The sequence below is a fragment of the Mesoplodon densirostris genome, chromosome 14 (genome assembly GCF_025265405.1).
Source record: "Mesoplodon densirostris isolate mMesDen1 chromosome 14, mMesDen1 primary haplotype, whole genome shotgun sequence".
Taxonomy (NCBI): domain Eukaryota; kingdom Metazoa; phylum Chordata; class Mammalia; order Artiodactyla; family Ziphiidae; genus Mesoplodon; species Mesoplodon densirostris.
Genome location: NC_082674.1, coordinates 60417433 through 60437995, shown reverse-complemented (window position 1 = coordinate 60437995; position 20563 = coordinate 60417433). Strand labels below are relative to the sequence as shown.

The 20563-nt window shown below is 47.9% G+C and overlaps 1 protein-coding gene across 3 annotated transcripts in view; it reads left to right on the top strand.

The window, feature by feature from the left end:
• Window positions 1-20563, top strand: part of ADD2 (adducin 2) — a 115012-nt gene that overhangs the window by 81703 nt on the left and 12746 nt on the right. For all 3 annotated transcript variants that reach the window (XM_060118021.1, XM_060118022.1, XM_060118023.1), the window contains exons 7-15: window positions 2-151; window positions 1631-1774; window positions 3947-4045; window positions 8390-8566; window positions 14195-14452; window positions 15356-15475; window positions 16306-16395; window positions 18348-18495; window positions 20073-20198. In XM_060118021.1, the coding sequence (XP_059974004.1) occupies window positions 2-151; window positions 1631-1774; window positions 3947-4045; window positions 8390-8566; window positions 14195-14452; window positions 15356-15475; window positions 16306-16395; window positions 18348-18495; window positions 20073-20198 (1312 nt within the window). The remainder of the gene's footprint in view (window position 1; window positions 152-1630; window positions 1775-3946; window positions 4046-8389; window positions 8567-14194; window positions 14453-15355; window positions 15476-16305; window positions 16396-18347; window positions 18496-20072; window positions 20199-20563) is intronic.

Sequence of the window (20563 nt, the reverse complement as noted above, 5' to 3'; positions counted from 1 at the left end):
GATCAAGGTGAACATCCTGGGAGAGGTGGTGGAAAAGGGCAGCAGCTGCTTCCCAGTGGACACCACAGGCTTCTGCCTGCACTCGGCCATCTACGCCGCCAGACCCGACGTGCGCTGTGTCATCCACCTGCATACTCCGGCCACGGCGGCGGTGAGTGTCAGCTCTTCAGCCAGCATTTCAGTCCCCGAGGCTGGCAGCAGACCCATGGCACCTGTCCCTCTGAGGGTCTCCCTGAAGAAAGACATAAGCCCCCAAGCTAGGAGCAAACTTGCCATATAAAACAGTTCTGGAAAGATTCCCTGGAACTCAGAGCAAGGTGAGAAGGGGACACCCAACATGGGAACCTCCTCCTCTGCATTTTCTAACTATGGAAGTCTAGGTGAGGGGAGACAAGGTGAAGATGTGTAAAGTCTTCCCTGCTGCACCCCGCACCCGCTACATACGCAAACCGGTGCCACAGGCCTGGGTGACGGCACCTTCCGAGTGTCTGGGAACAGGGAGAGAGCAGAGGGAAGACCCTCAAGGAGCAAGCTGTCCCCCAAGGGTCTCTGGGCATTTCTCCATGTCTACCTGAGACGCTGTGGTGCACCTGGAAAGACAGCAGACACCCAGTCTGGGTGTTCCCTCAACCCTCACCCCCAGGCCACATGCCTACAGGGACAAAAAAGACCTGTCACTGGCCTGTGGTTTTCTCCGTAAATCACTCCGGTTACAAGCACTCAGACCTTCCAGAATTCGGACTAAGACTGCATGTTGTATTCGTGCCAAGTATCCATTTCTGCAGAGCCGGGGCTTATGTGAGGGACAAGATGAGTGAAGCGGGGCAAACGGCTCTCCTAACCTCTCCACGCTCCTTGCTTTTAATAAAAGGCGGGGTTTGGGGCATGGCCGTTTCAGCCTGCATTTTTTTTTTTTTTTTTTTTTGCGGTACGCAGGCCTCTCACTGTTGTGGCCTCTCCAGTTGCGGAGCACAGGCTCCGGACGCGCAGGCTCAGCGGCCATGGCTCAGGGGCCCAGCCGCTCCGCGGCATGTGGGATCTTCCCGGCCGGGGCACGAACCCGTGTCCCCTGCATCGGCAGGTGGACTCTCAACCACTGCGCCACCAGGGAAGCCCCAGCCTGCGTTTTAACCCTGTTCTCTGGCACTTGCATTGCTCCGTTGCCGGTAAAATGGGGGCTTCTCAATGGGCCTCCCTGTTAGTGAAGAGTCGTGGCTGTTGATGCACTTACCCAAGGCTGAGGGTCTCGCGCAAGCCACCCCAGGGACCCTGGACCCTGCTTCAGCCCTGCCTGGTGCCACCTCCACCAGCCTTGCCTCTTCCCGGGTCCTAGGACAAGAACCAAGCAGGGGTGGGCACGCCATCCCTGGAGCGTATGCTTTGCAGCAGTTTTAGAAGGTGATGTCTTGACATGGCAGCTGGGAAAAGGGTGATGAAAAGGCTTTAGAGGAAGCAGTGAGAAAGCAAGAGCCTCGCCAAGGGGAGGGGGTGCCTCTCTCATGCGCTCGCTCCCTCCCCTTCCATGTCCCCAGACAGAACTTGACTGTGTTGTGAGGCCAGGGCTGTGACAGAGGGGTGAGGAGGGGGTGGAGCTGCTGCGCTAAACATTCATTCCATCGTCTCACTAAAGGTGTCAGCCATGAAGTGGGGCCTCCTGCCTGTGTCCCACAACGCCCTGCTAGTGGGGGACATGGCCTATTATGACTTCAACGGCGAGATGGAGCAGGAAGCCGATCGGATCAACCTGCAGAAGTGCCTTGGACCCACCTGCAAGGTTCGGCTCAGCTGTTCTGGGAAGATGCTCTGGGTGGGGTTGTCAAAAACCGACATCACAAGAGTGACAAATGTTCATTGGAAAATGTTTATAAGTTGCAGATAAACAACAATAACAACAAATGACATAAAAATCTTTCACCCTACCCTGCGATTTGGGTGCACACCCCCATAACTATTCATATAGATATACAAAACTAGGATTATAAAATATATCCTCCTTTTTCCCCTTAGCGATATACAGTAAACACCCTTGTATGTTACTAAATACTTTCTAATCACTATTTAAATTATACTTCATTGTATGAATGGCTGTGCCACTATTTACCTACATAGTCCTCTATGGTTGGACATTGAAAAGCTTTCCCCAAATTTTTTTCTTAATCTAAACAACTCTTTGATGAAAATTCTTTCAGCTACATCTTTGTCTTTGCTTGGGATGATTTCCTTAGGATAAACTCCTAAGGATGCACCTTTTTTTTTTTTTTTTTTTTTTTTTTTTTTTGCGGTACGCGGGCCTCTCACTGTTGTGGCCTCTCCTGTTGCAGAGCACAGGCTCCAGACGTGCAGGCTTAGCGGCCATGGCTCATGGTCCCAGCCGCTCCGTGGCATGTGGGATCTTCCCGGACCGGGGCACGAACCCGTGTCCCCTGCATCGGCAGGCGGACTCCCAACCACTGCACCACCAGGGAAGCCCCCAGGATGCACATTTTAAAACTCTTACTTCATAGTACCAAATTGCCCTCTCCTCCAGCCATGAGTAGTACTTGAGAATGCTGTTTCCCTACAGTCTCCCCAAACTTGACTGTTATCACATTTTTTTTTTGCTAACTTGATAGAGATAAACAGAATCTCATTATTATTGCTTGATTTAAGTCTGAAGGCCTCTTTTATAACAGCATGTAATTACGGCTGTTGAGCTTAGGATGGGAAGTTTCATAGCCAAGCCTGGGTGGATGGGCGCTTGCCCCCTTCCTTGAAAGGCACTCACTCCCAGAGTCATTTTCCATCTGAGAGTCCCTGTCTTCCCATCTCTCACACAGAGCAGAAATCCCTGCCACCCTCTCTTGCCATTCTCTGAAGCCTCATTAGCAGTGCCAGGAGAGGGGTGATGTTCACAGTTGTGAAATGGTACAAAAATTTAAGAGATGGGGCGTTCACAAAAGATCTGCAAAATCTTGTGAGCAAAAGTCATGGTCTCTTTCCATCTCTCTGGCTCTTGAGACAAAAAAACTCCAGCTGTTTTCAGCAAGAGTGAAAACACCTCAGCCCAGGTGCTGCAAGGTCAGATCTGATACGTGGGTCTGTGGCCCGGCTCCCAGGTGGGTGTCACCTAGGTATCTTTCAGAGAGTTCTCGAGGATAAAACCAACCAAGAAGAGTTTCCGACAGGGAGGGTGCACCTGGACCTTGGTATAAATTCATTTCTGTTTTTCCCCCCCTTTAGGTCTGCCTGCCCCTGGCTGAGCTACAAACATCGCTCCATCAGGGACAGCCTGGGTTCTGGTTCCGACTCTGCCCCTAATTAGCTGGGAGACTTTCAATTTCTTTAGGCTTCTCTTTCCTCATTAGTAAAACTAGTGAGTTAGATTAGAAGGTCGCTGTGGCCTCTTTCATGGAACTGTAAAATCTTAGAGCTGCCAGGGCCTCACGGAATTCATGGAGAGGAAGCCTGAGGGCCAGAAAACAGGGGACCCAACTCACCTGTGTCTGCAGAGACACCTCTCAGAGGGCCACCCCCTTGGGTTTGACTCACAAGTCGACTGAGTTACAGGGGGGCAAGTGCTTTTGAGGTTGGACCCTTGTATTCAACAGCAAGTAATTTCATTCACTTTAACACAAACATTCGTTTTTCAGACTTTAAGCTCTTCAGGGCCTAAAAACCCAGGCCTTGCCCAAAGAAATCCACCAAGCTATTCAGTCTCAGTTTTAAAAAGCATCTTCATTTTTTTAGGGTGGATGCTTTAAACGTGCGTTTGGGTGGATATTAAAACTCATGGTTGGGGGGTGGGCAGCGTTCGGTGTTTGTATAGGGAGAATGAGTAAGGAATGGGGGGCGGGGCTTGTGCTCCAGGATCGGATACGAAATTGATCTGAATAAAATGAAAAATCTCTCCCTCTTAACTCAGGTTTGGAAGGCTTAAAGTTTTAATTGGCTGTCTACTCCTGTGCAGATCCTGGTGCTAAGAAACCATGGAGTGGTTGCTCTGGGTGACACCGTAGAGGAGGCGTTTTATAAGATCTTCCACCTGCAGGCTGCGTGTGAGATACAGGTGAGCAAGTTCCTCCGGGGTGTGGGCCCAGGAGGGACCCTGACAGGGGCCTGGGGGCAAAGGAGGCAGCCCCATGGGCCGTGATTTAGGGAGACCTTTGAGTGGGGCCCTCTGAAAGCCTCACCCTATCACCCTATTACTCTGCCTTGGCACCACCTGATTCTTCTCAAGTTTCACATTTGGAATCAGTTTTGTAGCTTTAAAATTTTCTACCGCCATTGTCTAAAAACCAGCACCCAACACTTGGGGATCAGTGCTCAGGACAGGGAGCTGCCTGGGCTCATCAGTAGGACAGTGGGAGGGACTGTACTTCCCATGCTCCTGTATTACCTGGGGTGTACCTGTTACCTCTAGCTGTGCCCCACAGACACCACACAGGTAAGTCTTCTTTCCTTTCTTTGTTTGGAGAAGGGTAGTTTGCAAAGACCATGAATGTGGTCAGGTCCAGAAAGAGAAGTGGAAAGCAGGCCAAAGTAGAGTGTTGACATGGTAGGCCTGACCCCAGGGAGCCCCAGGGTGATGTCCAGGGAGCCCATGGTGAAATTCTCCTAACTGGTAAAGGATGAGATAGAGAGTGGGTGGGGAGTGTCAGTAGTCGTGGGACCCCTAGAAGAGTTGATGGAGAAGCAATAGGAAAACACACTTCCTGTAGTTTTATCCAATAACCAGGTAGTGTTGGATAAGCCAAGCATAGGCTCCTTCCAGTGTGGCAAGCCATCGGGTGAGTACGGGGGTCTTGCACGACTGACTGGGCTCCATCCTTCCCAGCCTGCTCTCTGTGCTCTTGGGTCAGGGACTTGCCCTTTGCAAGCCTCCATTTCCTCAACCTCAGACCTGGGTCTAGAGAGACCTTGTGAGGATGGCCTTTCAGATAAGGAGAGGTGTTGCTGATGGTATTTTTAGGACTCGGTTGACAAGAGGGAGAGGCTAGCTGCTCCAGGGTGAGTCAGCTCTTTGCAGGGCCCTTCTGGTGTCCCATCTGCCCTCTCCTGGCTGGTCTGGGCAGAGCAGTGCCCCGAGGAAGACGGCCTGCCCCTCTCTTGGGCGTTATGGGGGGAGAATGGGATAATCCCAGAAGCATCACTAGTGGAGGCTCTACAAGTGGGACCTTTCTCAATGGTTTTCAAAGGATATGTTGACAGGACAGTGATGAAGAAATGTTAGAGGAGGTGGTGTGAGACCCTCCTGACTCCCCATCCCCCATCCAATAATGCTGGCCCTGAACTCTGACCCCTGAGTGTTGTTAGAACCTGGCAGAGCCTCTGATATGCCTACTTTCCCTTCTCCACATCTGAAGAGTTGCCCATCTTTCTTCTGAAGAAGAGGCTTCCGTGAGAAGATATCTCATGAAAAAGAATGAATGGAGAGAGGTTCCCGGGTGTCCCCCACACACACGGTGAAGGATGCCAGATCCCCAGAAATGGCCACTGCGCAATTTAAGCAAAGGGAGGATGGCCATCTAGCAGCTGGGGAGATGAAGCACAGAGCTGCCAGCCACTTTCCTGGAGAGCCCAGCTGCTTCTCTTGGCCCTGTCTGCTGTCCCTTTCTTTTCAGTCAGGACTGGCTTGATGCAACCTTTTAAAAGCTCGTCAGGCGATGGGGACAGATAACCCCAGGAAACCGCCAGTGGATTTTTTTTCAGCAGGTGGAGCAGGAAGGCTTCTAGAGGGTGAAATGAAGCTGGAAGTTGTGGGAAAAAAACAGGAGAGATTAAACCAAGAGTGTGGGTGAATTAAGGCTCAGAAGAGCCCAGGTACAGCAGCCTGCAGATGCTGTTGGGACTGCAGTCCCTGGAAGGGTCATTTATGGTCAAATGACCAGCACTGACATCCTGTTTCCATCATGAGTAGTGTTCTCCCTCAGTGGCCTTGGCAAACAAGCAAATGCGTCCATGGTCATTTCAGCGGTTCAAGGCTAAGAGCCTATTGCATTCTCCTGGGGACAGCGTTCTCTTTGCTCCCCATCAGTTTGGGGTTCCAGGAAACTGGGTCATCCTCTGCTGAGAGAGGCAGCTCCCTGCTCTGTTCACAGGCAGATGAGAAGCAGCTCAGGCAATTCTCCACCTGCTACCCATCGCCATGGAAACGGATGGGGGCAGGGGGAGGGGAGAGGAGGCAGCCCTTGCCAGGGTGTGGGCAGTTTTCTCCTCCGCTATGAATGCCCAGTCTCCAGGGCGTATTGCTTCTCAGCCTTTCATGGTAAAACCTCAGAATTTATTGATCATAAATGTTTCTATGGCACTCCGTATGCACCAGGTGCTGTTCTAAGTGTTTACAAATATTACCTTAAATAATCCTCACGAGGTAGATACTATTTTCATTTTACAGATGAGAAAGCTGAGGCACAGGGAGGGTAAATAGCTGCTGAAAATCACACAGCCAGTAGGTGGCAGAGCCAGGATCCAAACCCAGACAGCCTGGTACCCAGGTCCTATGTCCTAAACACTACATTGCACGCCTCTCAGGAAAGCAAGCGTCGGCGGGAAAGGTCAGCTGTCAGGTTGGGACCTCTCTTCAGGGAGCTGGCACTTCAAGTCAGGGTTTCAGGGTCCCAGAGCTGGAGCCCTGCCTTGGCCAGGTAGGAGTCCAGGATGAACTTGGTAATTGATCAACAGCTGGGATTCACTACCTTTGAGAGTGCGTTTCCAGGTGCTCAGCCTCAGTGCCAGGTGTGAGGGACGTCAGAATTAGAAAACACGGTCAGCAGAGGGCAGCACTGGGACCAGTGAATGAACATAACAAAAAGGTAGATTTCAACTCAGGGTAATCTATATCAACTCACTGTAACCCTTCTAACATTTGGACAACAGTATAATAGGCTGCCTTCCCAGGCACGGAGCTGACCGCTTCTAGGGATACTAGACAAGGACTCATTTTTGGTGAAAGAATGGAATAAAAGACCTCGAAGTCTCCATATTTGTAGGGTGTGGAGTCATCTTTTTAGGATAAAAATGGAGGCTTCCATAGGACACATGCCTTGGATGAGGAGGGCATGGAAATGCTTGTTCTTCCTCTTCACAGAGTGACGGGGTCACCTTGGAAAGGCTGCCTGGCTGACCTCTAGGAAGTCTCACAGGGGCCATGTGTTACACTGGTCAATTTAACACACTCTGGAGTGTGTCCAGGATCCTCATGTGTTCATAGACCTGTGTTGGTCAGCAAGCTACATTGGATTCTTTACATTTTCAGTAAAATGATAACTGGCACAAAAACTGGAACACTGAAAGTTTATATAATCAGAGCCTTTCCCCCGTAACAAGCAGGTTTACATGGGATATCAAATATTAATCAGAATGCTGGGGTCTTGATGTGCAGTGTAAAACTCCAGCTTCACTACCTACAATACTTGGAAACCACCATCTCTCTCTGGACTTACCCAGGAAGCCAAACCATGACCAATTATATCTGAGTGGCAGGTACAGGGAGCAAATAGAATGTGCTTTTAGATGAGCATGGAATTAGAAAATAAAATTAGTTGGATTCATGAATGTTTTTAGGATCTTTCTAAAATTGCCTGCTTTATACACACACCACTTGCCCTAAAAGTCAGAGTCCATTGCCTGTAGCCACCTGGATTGTCCCCTCCCCGTGGAGCCTTGACAGTGGGACAAACGCTCTAAGTCTTCTGGTAAAAGCTTCCTAAGGCCTACACAGTGCCTGGCTGTGACTGTCAGCATTTCACGTGTCTCCTCTTTCTGGGCTTCCTTGACTGGCTAACGCCATCATGGAGGGTCTTCTGCCTTTAGACCTGTTAATTCAGCCCAACATACAGCTACACTCATATTTCGCTGACCTAGTAGGCAGCTTATTTCTTTCAAGTGACTTTGTTTTTTTTAAGGGGAAATATTTCAGACATACAGAAAAGTGCAGAGTCATATAATAGACACCTGCTACCAACCAGATTTAACAAATATCAACGACATTTTCCCCTGGAAGAAGTAAAATATTACAGACAAGAATTGAAGTCCCCTTTTCTCATCTTCCCTCCTTCCCCAGAAATAATCACAATTTGAGGTTGGTCTGTGTCCCAGGTAATTTTTCAGTACTCTGCATTGTTTTATTCTTAAGGTTTAACACTTGCTATGTCCCCCTAAGAACTGACATTAGGAAAGAAATACTAATACCTCTTTCCCTGGAAATGGGCACATGCCCTACAAGTTTGGAGGGGCTTTCCTCTGGGAGGAAAAAACCAACTACAGCTCAGTTTTCCAGACATTTCTGTTTCTAATATTCCCCGATCTCCATTCTCTGTTACACAGAGGAGCACAGGTACACGTGCAGGGATGTGTGTGTACACGCGCACACACGTGTGTGTGAGCTGAGCGTTCTCTGCCCTTTGCGCAGGTGTCTGCTCTGTCCAGCGCGGGGGGCGTGGAGAACCTCATCCTCCTGGAGCAGGAGAAACACCGGCCTCACGAGTTGGGCTCCGTGCAGTGGGCGGGGAGCACCTTCGGGCCCATGCAGAAGAGCCGGCTGGGGGAGCACGAGTTCGAGGCCCTCATGAGGATGCTGGACAATCTGGTGAGTCTCCTGCCGTTGTCCTTCCAGGCCAGTCCTTTGTGGCTTAGCTCCCCCAAAACCAGTCAGTATGAAGCATTCGGTGGGCGTGAGAACTGCCAGCATCACAGTTAATTTGTTGAAGCCCCTTGATCGGCCACTTGACTTAGAATTTGTGGTCATTCTAATAGTAGTTGAGTTTTCTCAAGTGATGGCCTTTGCCACCCCTTTTCCGAGGGCTGTGGATGTTATCATACCTGCAGAGTGCTCTTTAGAGAAGAGGTAGGAAGCCCTTGGTTGGTATGAGAGGTGGTAATCCAGCAAAAATCAGGACCACAGAGCCTCTCTCATATTGTAGCTTTGTTCACTCCTCTTTTGCAGTTAGTTCTGCCTTTCTTTCTAATCTCATGAACTAAACGCGGAAAACGCATAATGCCATTAATTTCCCTGTTCCTGGTGAGCAGCATTATAACAATATCCTATTGTAATGAATGAATCAATCAATCAGGTAGGGCGTTAACTGGTATATGTCCAGGAGTGGGCTTTAAAGGATCCAAAGAATTATAAGACATCATTCCTTCTGGAGCTAACAATTTAATTGATGATATATGACATAAATATGAGACAATTCAAGAATAAGAAGAAAGCATATACAGTGAGGAGCTAATTGCAGGAAGAGACTCTGACTTCTTAGATTGCTCAAAAAAGCGAAGATGAAACCTACCTCTGTGACATTTCTGTATCATTGACCACCCCTCCCCGTCACCGCTACTACTTTGGACCCTCTCTTTGTTGTGTCTGGGTCATTGCAATAATCAGTCCTTTTCTTCTGCCCCCAGTTCCTCCAAATCACTTCCACTTTATTACCAGGCTGAGCATGAGGGTCACTTTATAATGGTGAAAGGTACACTCCACAATGAAAATACAACTCCTGTTAGCATTTGTGTGAGTAACTATGCCTAAATAAAGCACCAGGACCAAGTGGTTTCATGCAGAAATTCTTTCAGACATTGAAGAGACAGACTATTCTTATGCTATTTAAACTGTTGCAGATAAGAGTGAAAGAAGGAAACCAAACACCAAGAAGGAAACATAATAATTATAACACATTCAGACAAATCTCACTTTGAGTTGATGAAAAATGCTGCATGAAAACTAGCAAATACTATCCAGCATAACATTAGAAAAATAATACACAATAGCCAAGTGAGGGCTCATTCCTAGTATTGAAGGATAGTTTAATATTATAAATCTTTTAAATATATTTCATGATATCAGTGAGTCAAAAATATAAACCTTCTGATCACTTTGAGATCAGAAGTTATTTGATAAAAATTTAATATTGATTTATAAAAATAATAGCTGTTAAGTAGGATAGGAAGCCATTTATTTAACATGATGAAAATGATTTTTTTCTCAAAACATGCACCAGTATCATGGTGAAACACTAGAAGAATTTCCATTAAATTTTGAAACAAAACAATGAAAATATAATGAGAAAATAATCCTATTTGCAAATGCAGCAAAATCAAACTTTAAGCAGAACCCCTTTAAAGACAACTGTAAAATGTTACCAATAGACATCAGAGAAAACCTGAAATCAGTGAAGAGCTATAATTTATTCTTGGTTAAAAACTTCAGTAGGGTAACTTTTCCAAATTAATTGATAAACTCAATGTAACTTCCTCAAAAGTGAGGGAAGGTATAAGGACTTAGCAAAATGTTCTTTCAGGTGAAATTCAGAATGGCTCGGAAAATCCTATAAAAAGAAGAGTGATTACCACCACATGGTAAAGTGTGATAAGGCTTGAGTCACTAAAGGGTGGAGCACTAGTCCAGAATGGACAGGCCAATCAATGCTACAGCTTAGAGAATCCAGAAATAGATCCCAAATGCATGAAAATTTAACACAGGATAAACAGCCATCTTATAAATCTGTGGGGAAAAGATAGACTGTTAGCCATCTGGGAAATAAAACTAAGGTGGATTACTACCTTGTCCTTTCAACAAGATAAATCCCTGATTTGTCAAAAACTTAAACATGGAAAGGAAATTGATATAGGTATTTAAAAACATAGATTAATAGTTTTAATGCTCTTGTGTTGGGAAAGACCTTGTCAAGCATGGCAGGAAAGTCTGAAATCGTGATGCCAAATATTGACAGATATGATTACATTAAAATTCAAAATTTGTATTTTTATAAACCACCCCACCCACCATATAAACAAAGCTAAAAGACAAAGTATGGGGAAAATATTTGCAACATCTCTGACAGTCAAAAGATTCATATATTTACTGTAAAAGGAGGTATTACAAATCAATATGAAAGAGATGACCATCACAATAGAAAAATGAACTGAGAACCCAGTTTACAAAGGAAGATATTCAAGAGGCCATTAAGTGTAATTAAAAATATCCAGTCTTACTAGTAATCCAAAAAAGAACAAAATAAAAGTAGAGGATATTACTTTTAACCCATCTGATTGTCAAGGATTTTTTTTAAACCTCAGCAATATTCAGTGTGGGGAAAGGAGACAAGAACTGGGAACTCCAGCACAATTGGCAGAAGTGTGGCTCAGTGGCTCAGTGTTTTGGGAAGACAGACATGATAAATATATAAAAACTTATACTGTGCTCCCTTTGACTCAGTCATTTTCATTACTAGGCACTTATGTTAATTGCCTAAAGAAAAATGTGTAAAGATACTCATTTCAGGGTTATTTATAATATTTTGAAAATAACAGTGTCCACTGGTATTGGTTAGATAAATTATGATATGTCCATTCACTGGCATATTATGTAGTTGTTTAAAGGTTGCTGTGTATTTATAGGTTCAATAACATGAAAAAAACTCCAAGACACATTGTTGAGCTAAAAGCAGCTTATAAAGCTGATTATGCAGTGTTATTATTTACAATAGCCAACGTATGGAAGCAACCTAAGTGTCCACTGATGGAAGAATGGATAAAGAAAATGTGGTACTTATATATGATCGGATATTATTCAGCCATAAAAAAGATGGAAGTCTTACCATTTGCAACAATATGGTTGGACCTTGAGGGGATTATGCTAAGTGAAATAAGTCAGACGGAGAAAGACAAATACTGTATGATCTCATTTATATGTGGAATTGAAAAAAACCCTCAAAAACCAGAAATCAAAAAATTCATACTCATAGATACAGAGAACAGATTGGTAGCTGCCAGGTGGGAGGCAGAGAGAAATGGGTACCGGGGTCAAAAGGTGCAAACTTCCATATATAAAATAAGTAATCCTGGGGATGTAATGTACAGCATGGTGACAATAATTATTAATACTGTATTATATATTTGAAAGTTGCTAAAAGAGTAGATCTTAAAAGTTCTCATCACAAGAAAAGGCTTCTTGACTATTTTTCTCTTGGGAGCACTAAATCTGACTCAAGAACATCCCTGTCTCCTAAGCAAGACCATGTCCCCCAAAGGTGCTGGATGTTAATTAGACTCGTGGTAATCATTTCGCAATACGTACAAATTTTTTTTTTTTTTTTTTTTTGCGGTACGCGGGCCTCTCACTGTTGTGGCCTCTCCCGTTGTGGAGCACAGGCTCCGGACGTGCAGTCTCAGCGGCCATGGCTCACGGGCCCAGCCGCTCTGCGGCATGTGAGATCTTCCCAGACCGGGGCACGAACCCATGTCCCCTGCATCAGCAGGCAGACTCTCAACCACTGGGCCACCAGGGAAGCCCCATACAATTTTTTTTAAATTGAGGTATAGTTGATTTACAATGTGTTAATTTCAGGTGTACAGCAAAGTGGTTCAGTTACACATATAGTACATACAGATATTGAATCACTATGTTGTACACCTGAAACTAATGTAAAGTTACACGTCAATTATATCTCAATTTTTTAAAAAGCTGCTTATGTTGTACAGTCCATTTATATACTGTTTTATATATATATTATATGATGCATTAATTATATAGTCTGTATATTTACATACGTGCATTTGTATATGTGTGCTTAGAGAAATGACTGAAAAGATTTTTAGTGGTTGTCTCTGGGGATGAGATTTTGCATAAAACCCACTTTTTCCTTATGTTTTTTATATTGCTTAATTTTTCTACATGGCTCTGTACTTTTTTTGTAATCCACTTTCTTTTCTTTTTTTTTTTTTTCTTATTTATTTTGCGGTACGCGGGCCTCTCACTGCTGTGGCCTCTCCCGTTGAGGAGCACAGGCTCCGGACGTGCAGTCTCAGCGGCCATGGCTCACGGGCCCAGCCGCTCTGCGGCATGTGAGATCTTCCCAGACCGGGGCACGAACCCATGTCCCCTGCATCAGCAGGCAGACTCTCAACCACTGGGCCACCAGGGAAGCCCCATACAATTTTTTTTAAATTGAGGTATAGTTGATTTACAATGTGTTAATTTCAGGTGTACAGCAAAGTGGTTCAGTTACACATATAGTACATACAGATATTGAATCACTATGTTGTACACCTGAAACTAATGTAAAGTTACACGTCAATTATATCTCAATTTTTTAAAAAGCTGCTTATGTTGTACAGTCCATTTATATACTGTTTTATATATATATTATATGATGCATTAATTATATAGTCTGTATATTTACATACGTGCATTTGTATATGTGTGCTTAGAGAAATGACTGAAAAGATTTTTAGTGGTTGTCTCTGGGGATGAGATTTTGCATAAAACCCACTTTTTCCTTATGTTTTTTATATTGCTTAATTTTTCTACATGGCTCTGTACTTTTTTTGTAATCCACTTTCTTTTCTTTTTTTTTTTTTTTCTTATTTATTTTGCGGTACGCGGGCCTCTCATTGCTGTGGCCTCTCCCGTTGAGGAGCACAGGCTCTGGACGTGCAGGCTCAGCGGCCATGGCTCACGGGCCAAGCCGCTCCGCTGCACGTGGGATCTTCCCGGACCGGGGCACGAACCCGTGTCCCCTGCATCGGCAGGCGGACTCTCAATCACTGCGCCACCAGGGAAGCCCCAATCCACTTTCTTTTTAATGCCACTTTAATTTTAAAAAAGATGACAGACAGAGCCGAGAATTGCTCCAGCAGCTCTTAAGATTCCCGAGTGTTCATTTTGAGTAACAGTCCACCTTTGGGGGACATGGTCTTGCTTAGGAGACAGGGATGTTCTTGAGTCACAGTTAGTACTCCCAAGAGAAAAATAGTCAAGAAGCCTCAGAGTCTAGGAAGGGAGGGCTACTGTTAGAATCAGCTGGGAAACTTTTTAAAATCCTGTAGCCCAGATTGCACCACCACTGTCCAGTGAAATGGGAAACTCTGAGGTGAGCCCAGGCATCTACATTTTTAAAGCTCCCGCATGATTCTGTTGTGTTGAAAACTACTGGACCAGACCAAAAGCTGGAGCTCTGTCTGGTCCACAAGATTCTGGGGACTTTCTCATCCCTGATCAGAGGGCTTGTTGGGGTGGAGGAGGGGAGGGGTTGGGGGACCAAGACAGGGAACAATTCTGAAATACACCAGAGGTGTGGCAAGGCCTGGGTTGTATTACAGAGACTTTGGGTTAAACTGAGTCCTTTAGATGGAAGGGGGTAAAACGTGTGAGCGGGTGAGCAGGCATGTAACTGACCATTTTCCCCACCACATGTGCTTCTATTTTTGTCCTTTTTAGGGTTACAGAACAGGCTACACCTACCGCTACCCCTTTGTTCAAGAGAAAACCAAACACAAAAGTGAGGTGGAGATTCCAGCCACGGTCACAGCCTTCGTGTTTGAGGAGGACGGCACCCCGGTGCCCGCCCTGAGGCAACACGCCCAGAAGCAGCAGAAGGAGAAGACCCGCTGGCTTAACACGCCCAACACCTACCTGCGGGTCAACGTGGCCGACGAGGTCCAGAGGAGCATGGGCAGCCCCCGGCCAAAGACCACGGTAAGGAGGGCAGACGGGGCTCCGCTGGGGAGGTTGGGGTGGAAGGAGAGTGTCCACCTACCTGTGTGGGCTAAGCCGCTTTCAAAGGGAAACCTCCCCTGGGCCTGCACTAGTCCTGTCTCCCCTTAAGGCTTCCTATTGGGCATCTGGGAGCAGCTTTTCATGCCTACAGAGCAGATCACCTGTTTCTTGCACCCTATGCTGAGTTTTTGGTCCAGAGGGTGGCTGGACCAGGTCACTCCCAGCAGCATGAAAGCTTTTTGCTCCCATATCTGGAAGGGGCTTCTGGGAAATTCAAGGGAGGGGTACCCAACATTTGAACTGACCATCTGATGCAAAACCAGAAGGTGCATGGGGTACTTGCTTCTATTATGTTGTCCACTCCCTTTATAACCCTCTTCTGTAGAGAGGTGCTTGCTTTAGACATTAGATGTGTGAGGCCTGCCCACAGATTGAGTTTTTACAAATTGTGTGCTCTTTTCCTCTCTCTCCCTCATCACACACACTGGCTCTTAATCTGATTTTCACTAACAAAGTAGCTGGCAGCCAAATAGAATAGCTCTTTGTTTAAAAAAAAAATGCCCTGCAAATTAACATCCATGCGTCATCTAATACTACAACACCAGTGGCTGCCTGTCTGTCAAAGCTGGCACCAGGGCTCTGTCCCTCCTCTTGAGTGTTCTTTATGGCCATTGATCTGGGGCCTTTCTTTGGTTGCTGGGTCATTTGCTGCCCATCTCTGCTCTGGGAGACATCAAAGAGGCCCAAGAGGAGGGAACGTGTTTGTCTAGGCTTGCTGACTTGCATGTAGGCTGGTCGGCCCAGATCCCATGGGGTGGACCACTAGGGTGGACGGTGAGCTATATGCCTTTGCCTTACCCACTGGGCCTTGTGTGTGTTCAGTGGATGAAGGCCGACGAGGTGGAGAAATCCAGCAGTGGCATGCCCATACGGATCGAAAACCCAAACCAATTTGTGCCTCTGTATACTGACCCCCAAGAAGTGCTGGACATGCGCAACAAGGTAAGGTGATAGCTAATTACCTCCCATCTTTTCTCCCTCAAGGGCGTAGGGAGGGTCCCCAGGATGCACCTGACTTACCGACATCCCAGATGCCTCTTATGGAAAAGAAACTACCATTTATTGGCCATATTCCAGGCACAGTGCTAAGCGCTGTGCTTTTGTAATCCTGTGTAACCCTCAAATAGAGAGGTACTAGCTTTAGACATTAGATGTGTCTAAGAGACCAGCCCGCAAATTGCATTTTTACAAATTTTATGCTATTTCCCTTTGGCTCATTTTCAAGATTGCAAAATCCTTTGTGTTTATTTCTCTACCTTTGCTTTACAGGTCACTCACTTATATTTCTAATGTTACTTTAAAAACTTAACTTGTAACAGACCACCTTCAATAGGTCGGGTATGCTCCCTGAATAGTGTTTCAGTGTGTGGTCCTCTGAAGGGCAGATTCCTGGGTCACTCCCACCCCTCCTCCCATGGGACTGAGATTCAATATGCACGGGGTGGCCCCCCCCCAGGAATCTGTAGTTTAAACCAATTCCTCAGGGACTTCATAGGAATATTAAAAATTGAGAATTTCCCTCAAGGATCTACTATGCCTCATTTCGCTCTTCATCTCAATGTCCTGCTCATGGTTCATGAGAATCTGGTGTTCTACATAAACTTCTCATTCACTCTGGAGCAGACGTGGAGACAGACTGTCTCAGAGCGGACGTGATGCGTTACATCTGCGCCCCTGGGTGGCCTTTCTAGTGTGCCCTGGGGATGCTCCCTCCCAACTCCACACCCTGATGCTGGACAGCTAGCTCACTCTCCCCATCCCTTTCCACACAGATTCGAGAACAAAACCGACAGGATGTGAAGTCGGCGGGTCCTCAGTCCCAGCTGCTGGCGAGTGTCATCGCTGAGAAGAGCCGAAGCCCGGTACAGCAGACGCTGCCCTTGTCTGGAGGGGAAACGTGTTTGCCTTCTGGGTCTGCAGTGCCTGGGGCTGGGCAGCAGGACCCCTGAGTCCTTATATGCCCACCTTCCCCTGTGATCTTGGGCACTGGTGCTCTCGCTGCAAAGTGGATGCTGTGAGGACTGGGGACAGTGTCTCGTCGCCCCCCCCCATGGGCGCCAGGCAGGGGAGGAGCAGCCCAGCCTGCCCACGGGAGTGATGCGGCTTCTATGCCTCCCCCATGGAACTCCCCTCTGCCCTCTGTCAGTGCCCCGCAGAGTGACCTCTCAGGAGCGCGGCTGGCCTCTCCCAGCGGCTCCAGGCCTGCCTGCCCTGAGCGGCTCTGGCCTCTGTGCGTGGAAACAGCACCATCAGGCCGTAGCTCTGGGAAGATGCTCACAGGCTCTCAGACGGCAGACATATATATAAGGACTGGTACTCCTACAGGATGGGAAGGGGCAGTGAGTTGCCCACACAAACACATGTAGAGTTAGAAAATATAAAGTTGTTCCCCTGCTTGAGATAGAACAGTTTTTGTTTAGTGCTTAGCAAAAGGGGTGAACGTCAGACTTCTCGCTTGTGTTGGAAATCATTGCTGCTCATTGCAAAGTAGCAATGGCATCTTCCTTAGCAGTAAGGGCAGGGGCAGGGGATACAGGGACCGTTCCTCTCTGCAGAGCAAACTGAGGTGATGTCATGATTGCAGATCAGGTTGTAACCCACCAGGTGGGTGCCCCTGGGCAGAGGAAGTGTGAAGGTTATGTCATCACCTCCACCCCACCTCAGCTGAGCCAAGACAAGGAACATCAATTGTGCTACAGGGTCAAGGATAGAAATACCCCCACGATAATGGGGGGAGGTGGGAGTTCAATACTATGATCAGAATTGTTTAAAACTCTGCCATTTATACCGAGTGTTCTCCTTGGAGTCCCTTTTCTTGGGATCCTGGTCTTGGACTCTTTTGAACCCCATGATTCCTTAAGATAGGCCCAGGGCTGCCTTCTTTTGGAAGGAGCCCATGGGCCCATCATCAGAAGACTTGATGAGCCAGAGACAGATGGCCTGGAGTGTGTGGTGTGGGCCAGCCGCCCAGGCTTACGTCCCCCCACCCCTCACTTTCTTTGGCTTCTTGGCTCCAGAGCACTGAATTCCCAAAGGCTGAGATGAGGATGCTGAGTTAGGATAAAGGGCTATGGAGTCTGAGCTGACCCGAGCTAAAGGGATCAAAGGATTCCCGAAGCTTACACAAGGCCCAGCTGGTGAGCTCCCCAGAGCCAGGGGCTCCCCAGAGGGGGTGAAACACAGTGATTTTGCCAATGTCCCTTCAGGGACCTGCAGTACAGGCGGGTTGAAGATCCAGGGTTCAGGACCTTGGCCCCCTTGTTATTTATGACTGTGTGCAAAACAGGACTAACAGTTTGGACTGAGAACGCCAAAGCCACTGTGTGTTTTGCATATGACTTACTGCTGGGTGCTGTGGCTTGTGCTGCTGATGCGGGATGGTGGGGTGCATGGTGGGGAGCGGCTGGCATAACACTGGTTGAGCCAACGCTTTGCATGCTGGGTTTTGGCTGACTGACTATGGGCCGCCAGCTGTATTTGCACAGTGACGGCTTGCAAGCGTGCACAGGAGAGATCGCAATAAAGGTGTGTCTTCCTTCTGCTTGGGAGCATTCTTTGATTTTATTTCTGGGGCAGAGGGAGGACCCCCTGCGTTCATCCAGGCAGTTACAAAGAAGCCAGGTCTGGGGGTGAGGTGTAGCTGTGGGACGGAGTGAACAACCCCTACCCCGAGGCCCCGAGCTGTTGCCATGGAGCTGCATGCCACGCTGTCGCTAGCAAGACCACTGGCAGCCCCATGAGTGTGAAAGGAAGCTCGGGCCTGGGCCCCGACTGCGGCGTTCAGAGAGCGACACGCTCTGTGGTTAACTTTCAGTCCACAGAGAGCCAGCTGATGTCCCGGGGCCAGGAGGATACCAAAGACGAGGCCGAGGAGATAGCGCCCAACCCCTTTAGCCAACTCACGGATCAGGAGCTGGAAGAGTACAAGAAAGAGGTGGAGAGGAAGAAGCTAGAACTCGATGGTAAATAACCCCGGGATGCCGGTGCTTCAGGACCTCCCAGGCGGAGGGGAGAGCTCGGGGCACCCCGAGAGGCAGCAGAGCAAACCACGGCCCTCACTCCCGCCAGCAGCCCTGGACCCCCGTCCTTGCTGCCTGCCAGGGCCCCCAGGGCTCAATCCAGCCTTGTCTCGCTTTCCTTTTCAATCTTCATTTGCTTCTCTCTGTCTCTTCTCTGTCATGTCCTCACTTTGACCTTCCTGCTCCATCAGCAAGTAATATTCTTTTTTTTTTTTTTTTTTTTTTTTTGCGGTACGCGGGCCTCTCACTGTTGTGGCCTCTCCCGTTGCGGAGCACAGGCTCCGGACGCGCAGGCTCAGCGGCCATGGCTCACGGGCCTAGCCGCTCCGCGGCATGTGGGATCTTCCCGGACCGGGGCATGAACCCGTGTCCCCTGCATCGGCAGGCGGACTCTCAACCACTGCGCCACCAGGGAAGCCCAAGAAATAATATTCTTATCAGCAGGAGTTTGTTCATCACAACAATGCCCCTCGTGGCTCGTGCCTGACAGTTACACAGTGCTGCAGCCATGACCCCACTGACCCTCTCACCTGGGAATAAGGAGTTAATCCGTGAGGAGGGCTTAGGACAGTGCCTATGAATGTGGCCTAGGTCAGTAGACACCCGACAAATGTTAGCTGTAATAATATGTTCATTATAATAGTGATCGTAATTACTGATGATCTATCAGATGTGGTATGAACCGCATAGCCTGGCAATCAGAACTGAGTCCTTTATGTCAGAATCTCAGTCAAGCCCATCTCTCCACGCCGACTCCTAAGTGGTCATACTCTTGATAGCTTGCTCATGCCTTTGTCCCTTCCCGACAGAGTTTCTCCTCTTGGCTAGCCTGATTCAGTATTATCTACACTTCGGCCTCTGTGGCAAACCCCCTCCAGCCAGGAAGCCCTCTCTGTCCCCCACATGGAGCTGTCCCTTCTCTTTGCTTCAAGCGCACTTGGGCTCTGAGACAGAATTCAGCTCTTGGTTTTGTCCACCAGGCAAGGCTTTCATTCCCTCAGGGCAGGGCCCTCTTCCACAGCCCCCATCCCCACCCAGAGTCAGCCATCTTCCTAGGAGCAAAGGCACTAGAAGAATCCTCGCTGGCTTCCTTGGAGTCAGCTTGCTTGGAGTTCTCGGTGCCAATCGAAAAAGTAGATAGAAAAATATGGTGCTCTTTGTCTCTAGAGATTGTTTGGACCGGACATGTAAATTAGGTAAATAATCAATAAGCTACATGCAAACAAATCGTGGGCGGGAGTTCCCCTGCAGTCTTGCCGTCCACATCAGGGGTAACATAGTCCATCCAAAGATGTCCTGTGATGGAGGAAACGGAACAGGACTCCGACTCCTCCCGACTCCTCCCATTTACCTCCCCTAGGATGTAGAAGAAATTTTTTTTAAAAGTTAGAGGAAGCAGCTAACTCCAGCCAGGAGAAATGAGGACCAAGCCGAAGAAAGCAGTTGTTTGAAAGCACTCTCGGGCTGCCCACCTCTCCTCTCCTTGACCTCTATCCTGAGCTGGCTTTCTGTATTTTCAGGAGAGAAAGAACCCGCCTCTGAGGAGCCTGGCTCACCTGTAAAGTCTGCACCTGCTTCTCCAGCTCAGAGCCCAGCCAAGTCAGAGACGAAGAGCCCCGTGGGCTCTCCCTCCAAGTCTGTGGACGGTGAGTCGAGCTGAGCATCTGGGAGGGAGGAGGCGCCTCCACAGGCCGAGAAGGGGGTCTGCAGAGAGGGTGGGCAGGTATGCACTGCAGGGCACCTGCCTTTCAACAGGTGCTGCCCTCATACGGGAGACTCTCCCCTCTGCTGTTTCTAGGGAACCTGAAACAGGGGTTACCAACTTTAAGCTTGTTCCGTTCACAAGGTGTGACAATACACCTTACGGGTTAAGCCGAGTCTAAGCAATGCTGAGTAAGTTAATGATTGACCCACAGCCTTCTCATCTCTCACTCAGGCCAGGTTGGCTGATGGACCTTTCTAGATGCACCAGCCCAGTGCTCAGACTTTAATGTGCACAGGGATCACCTAG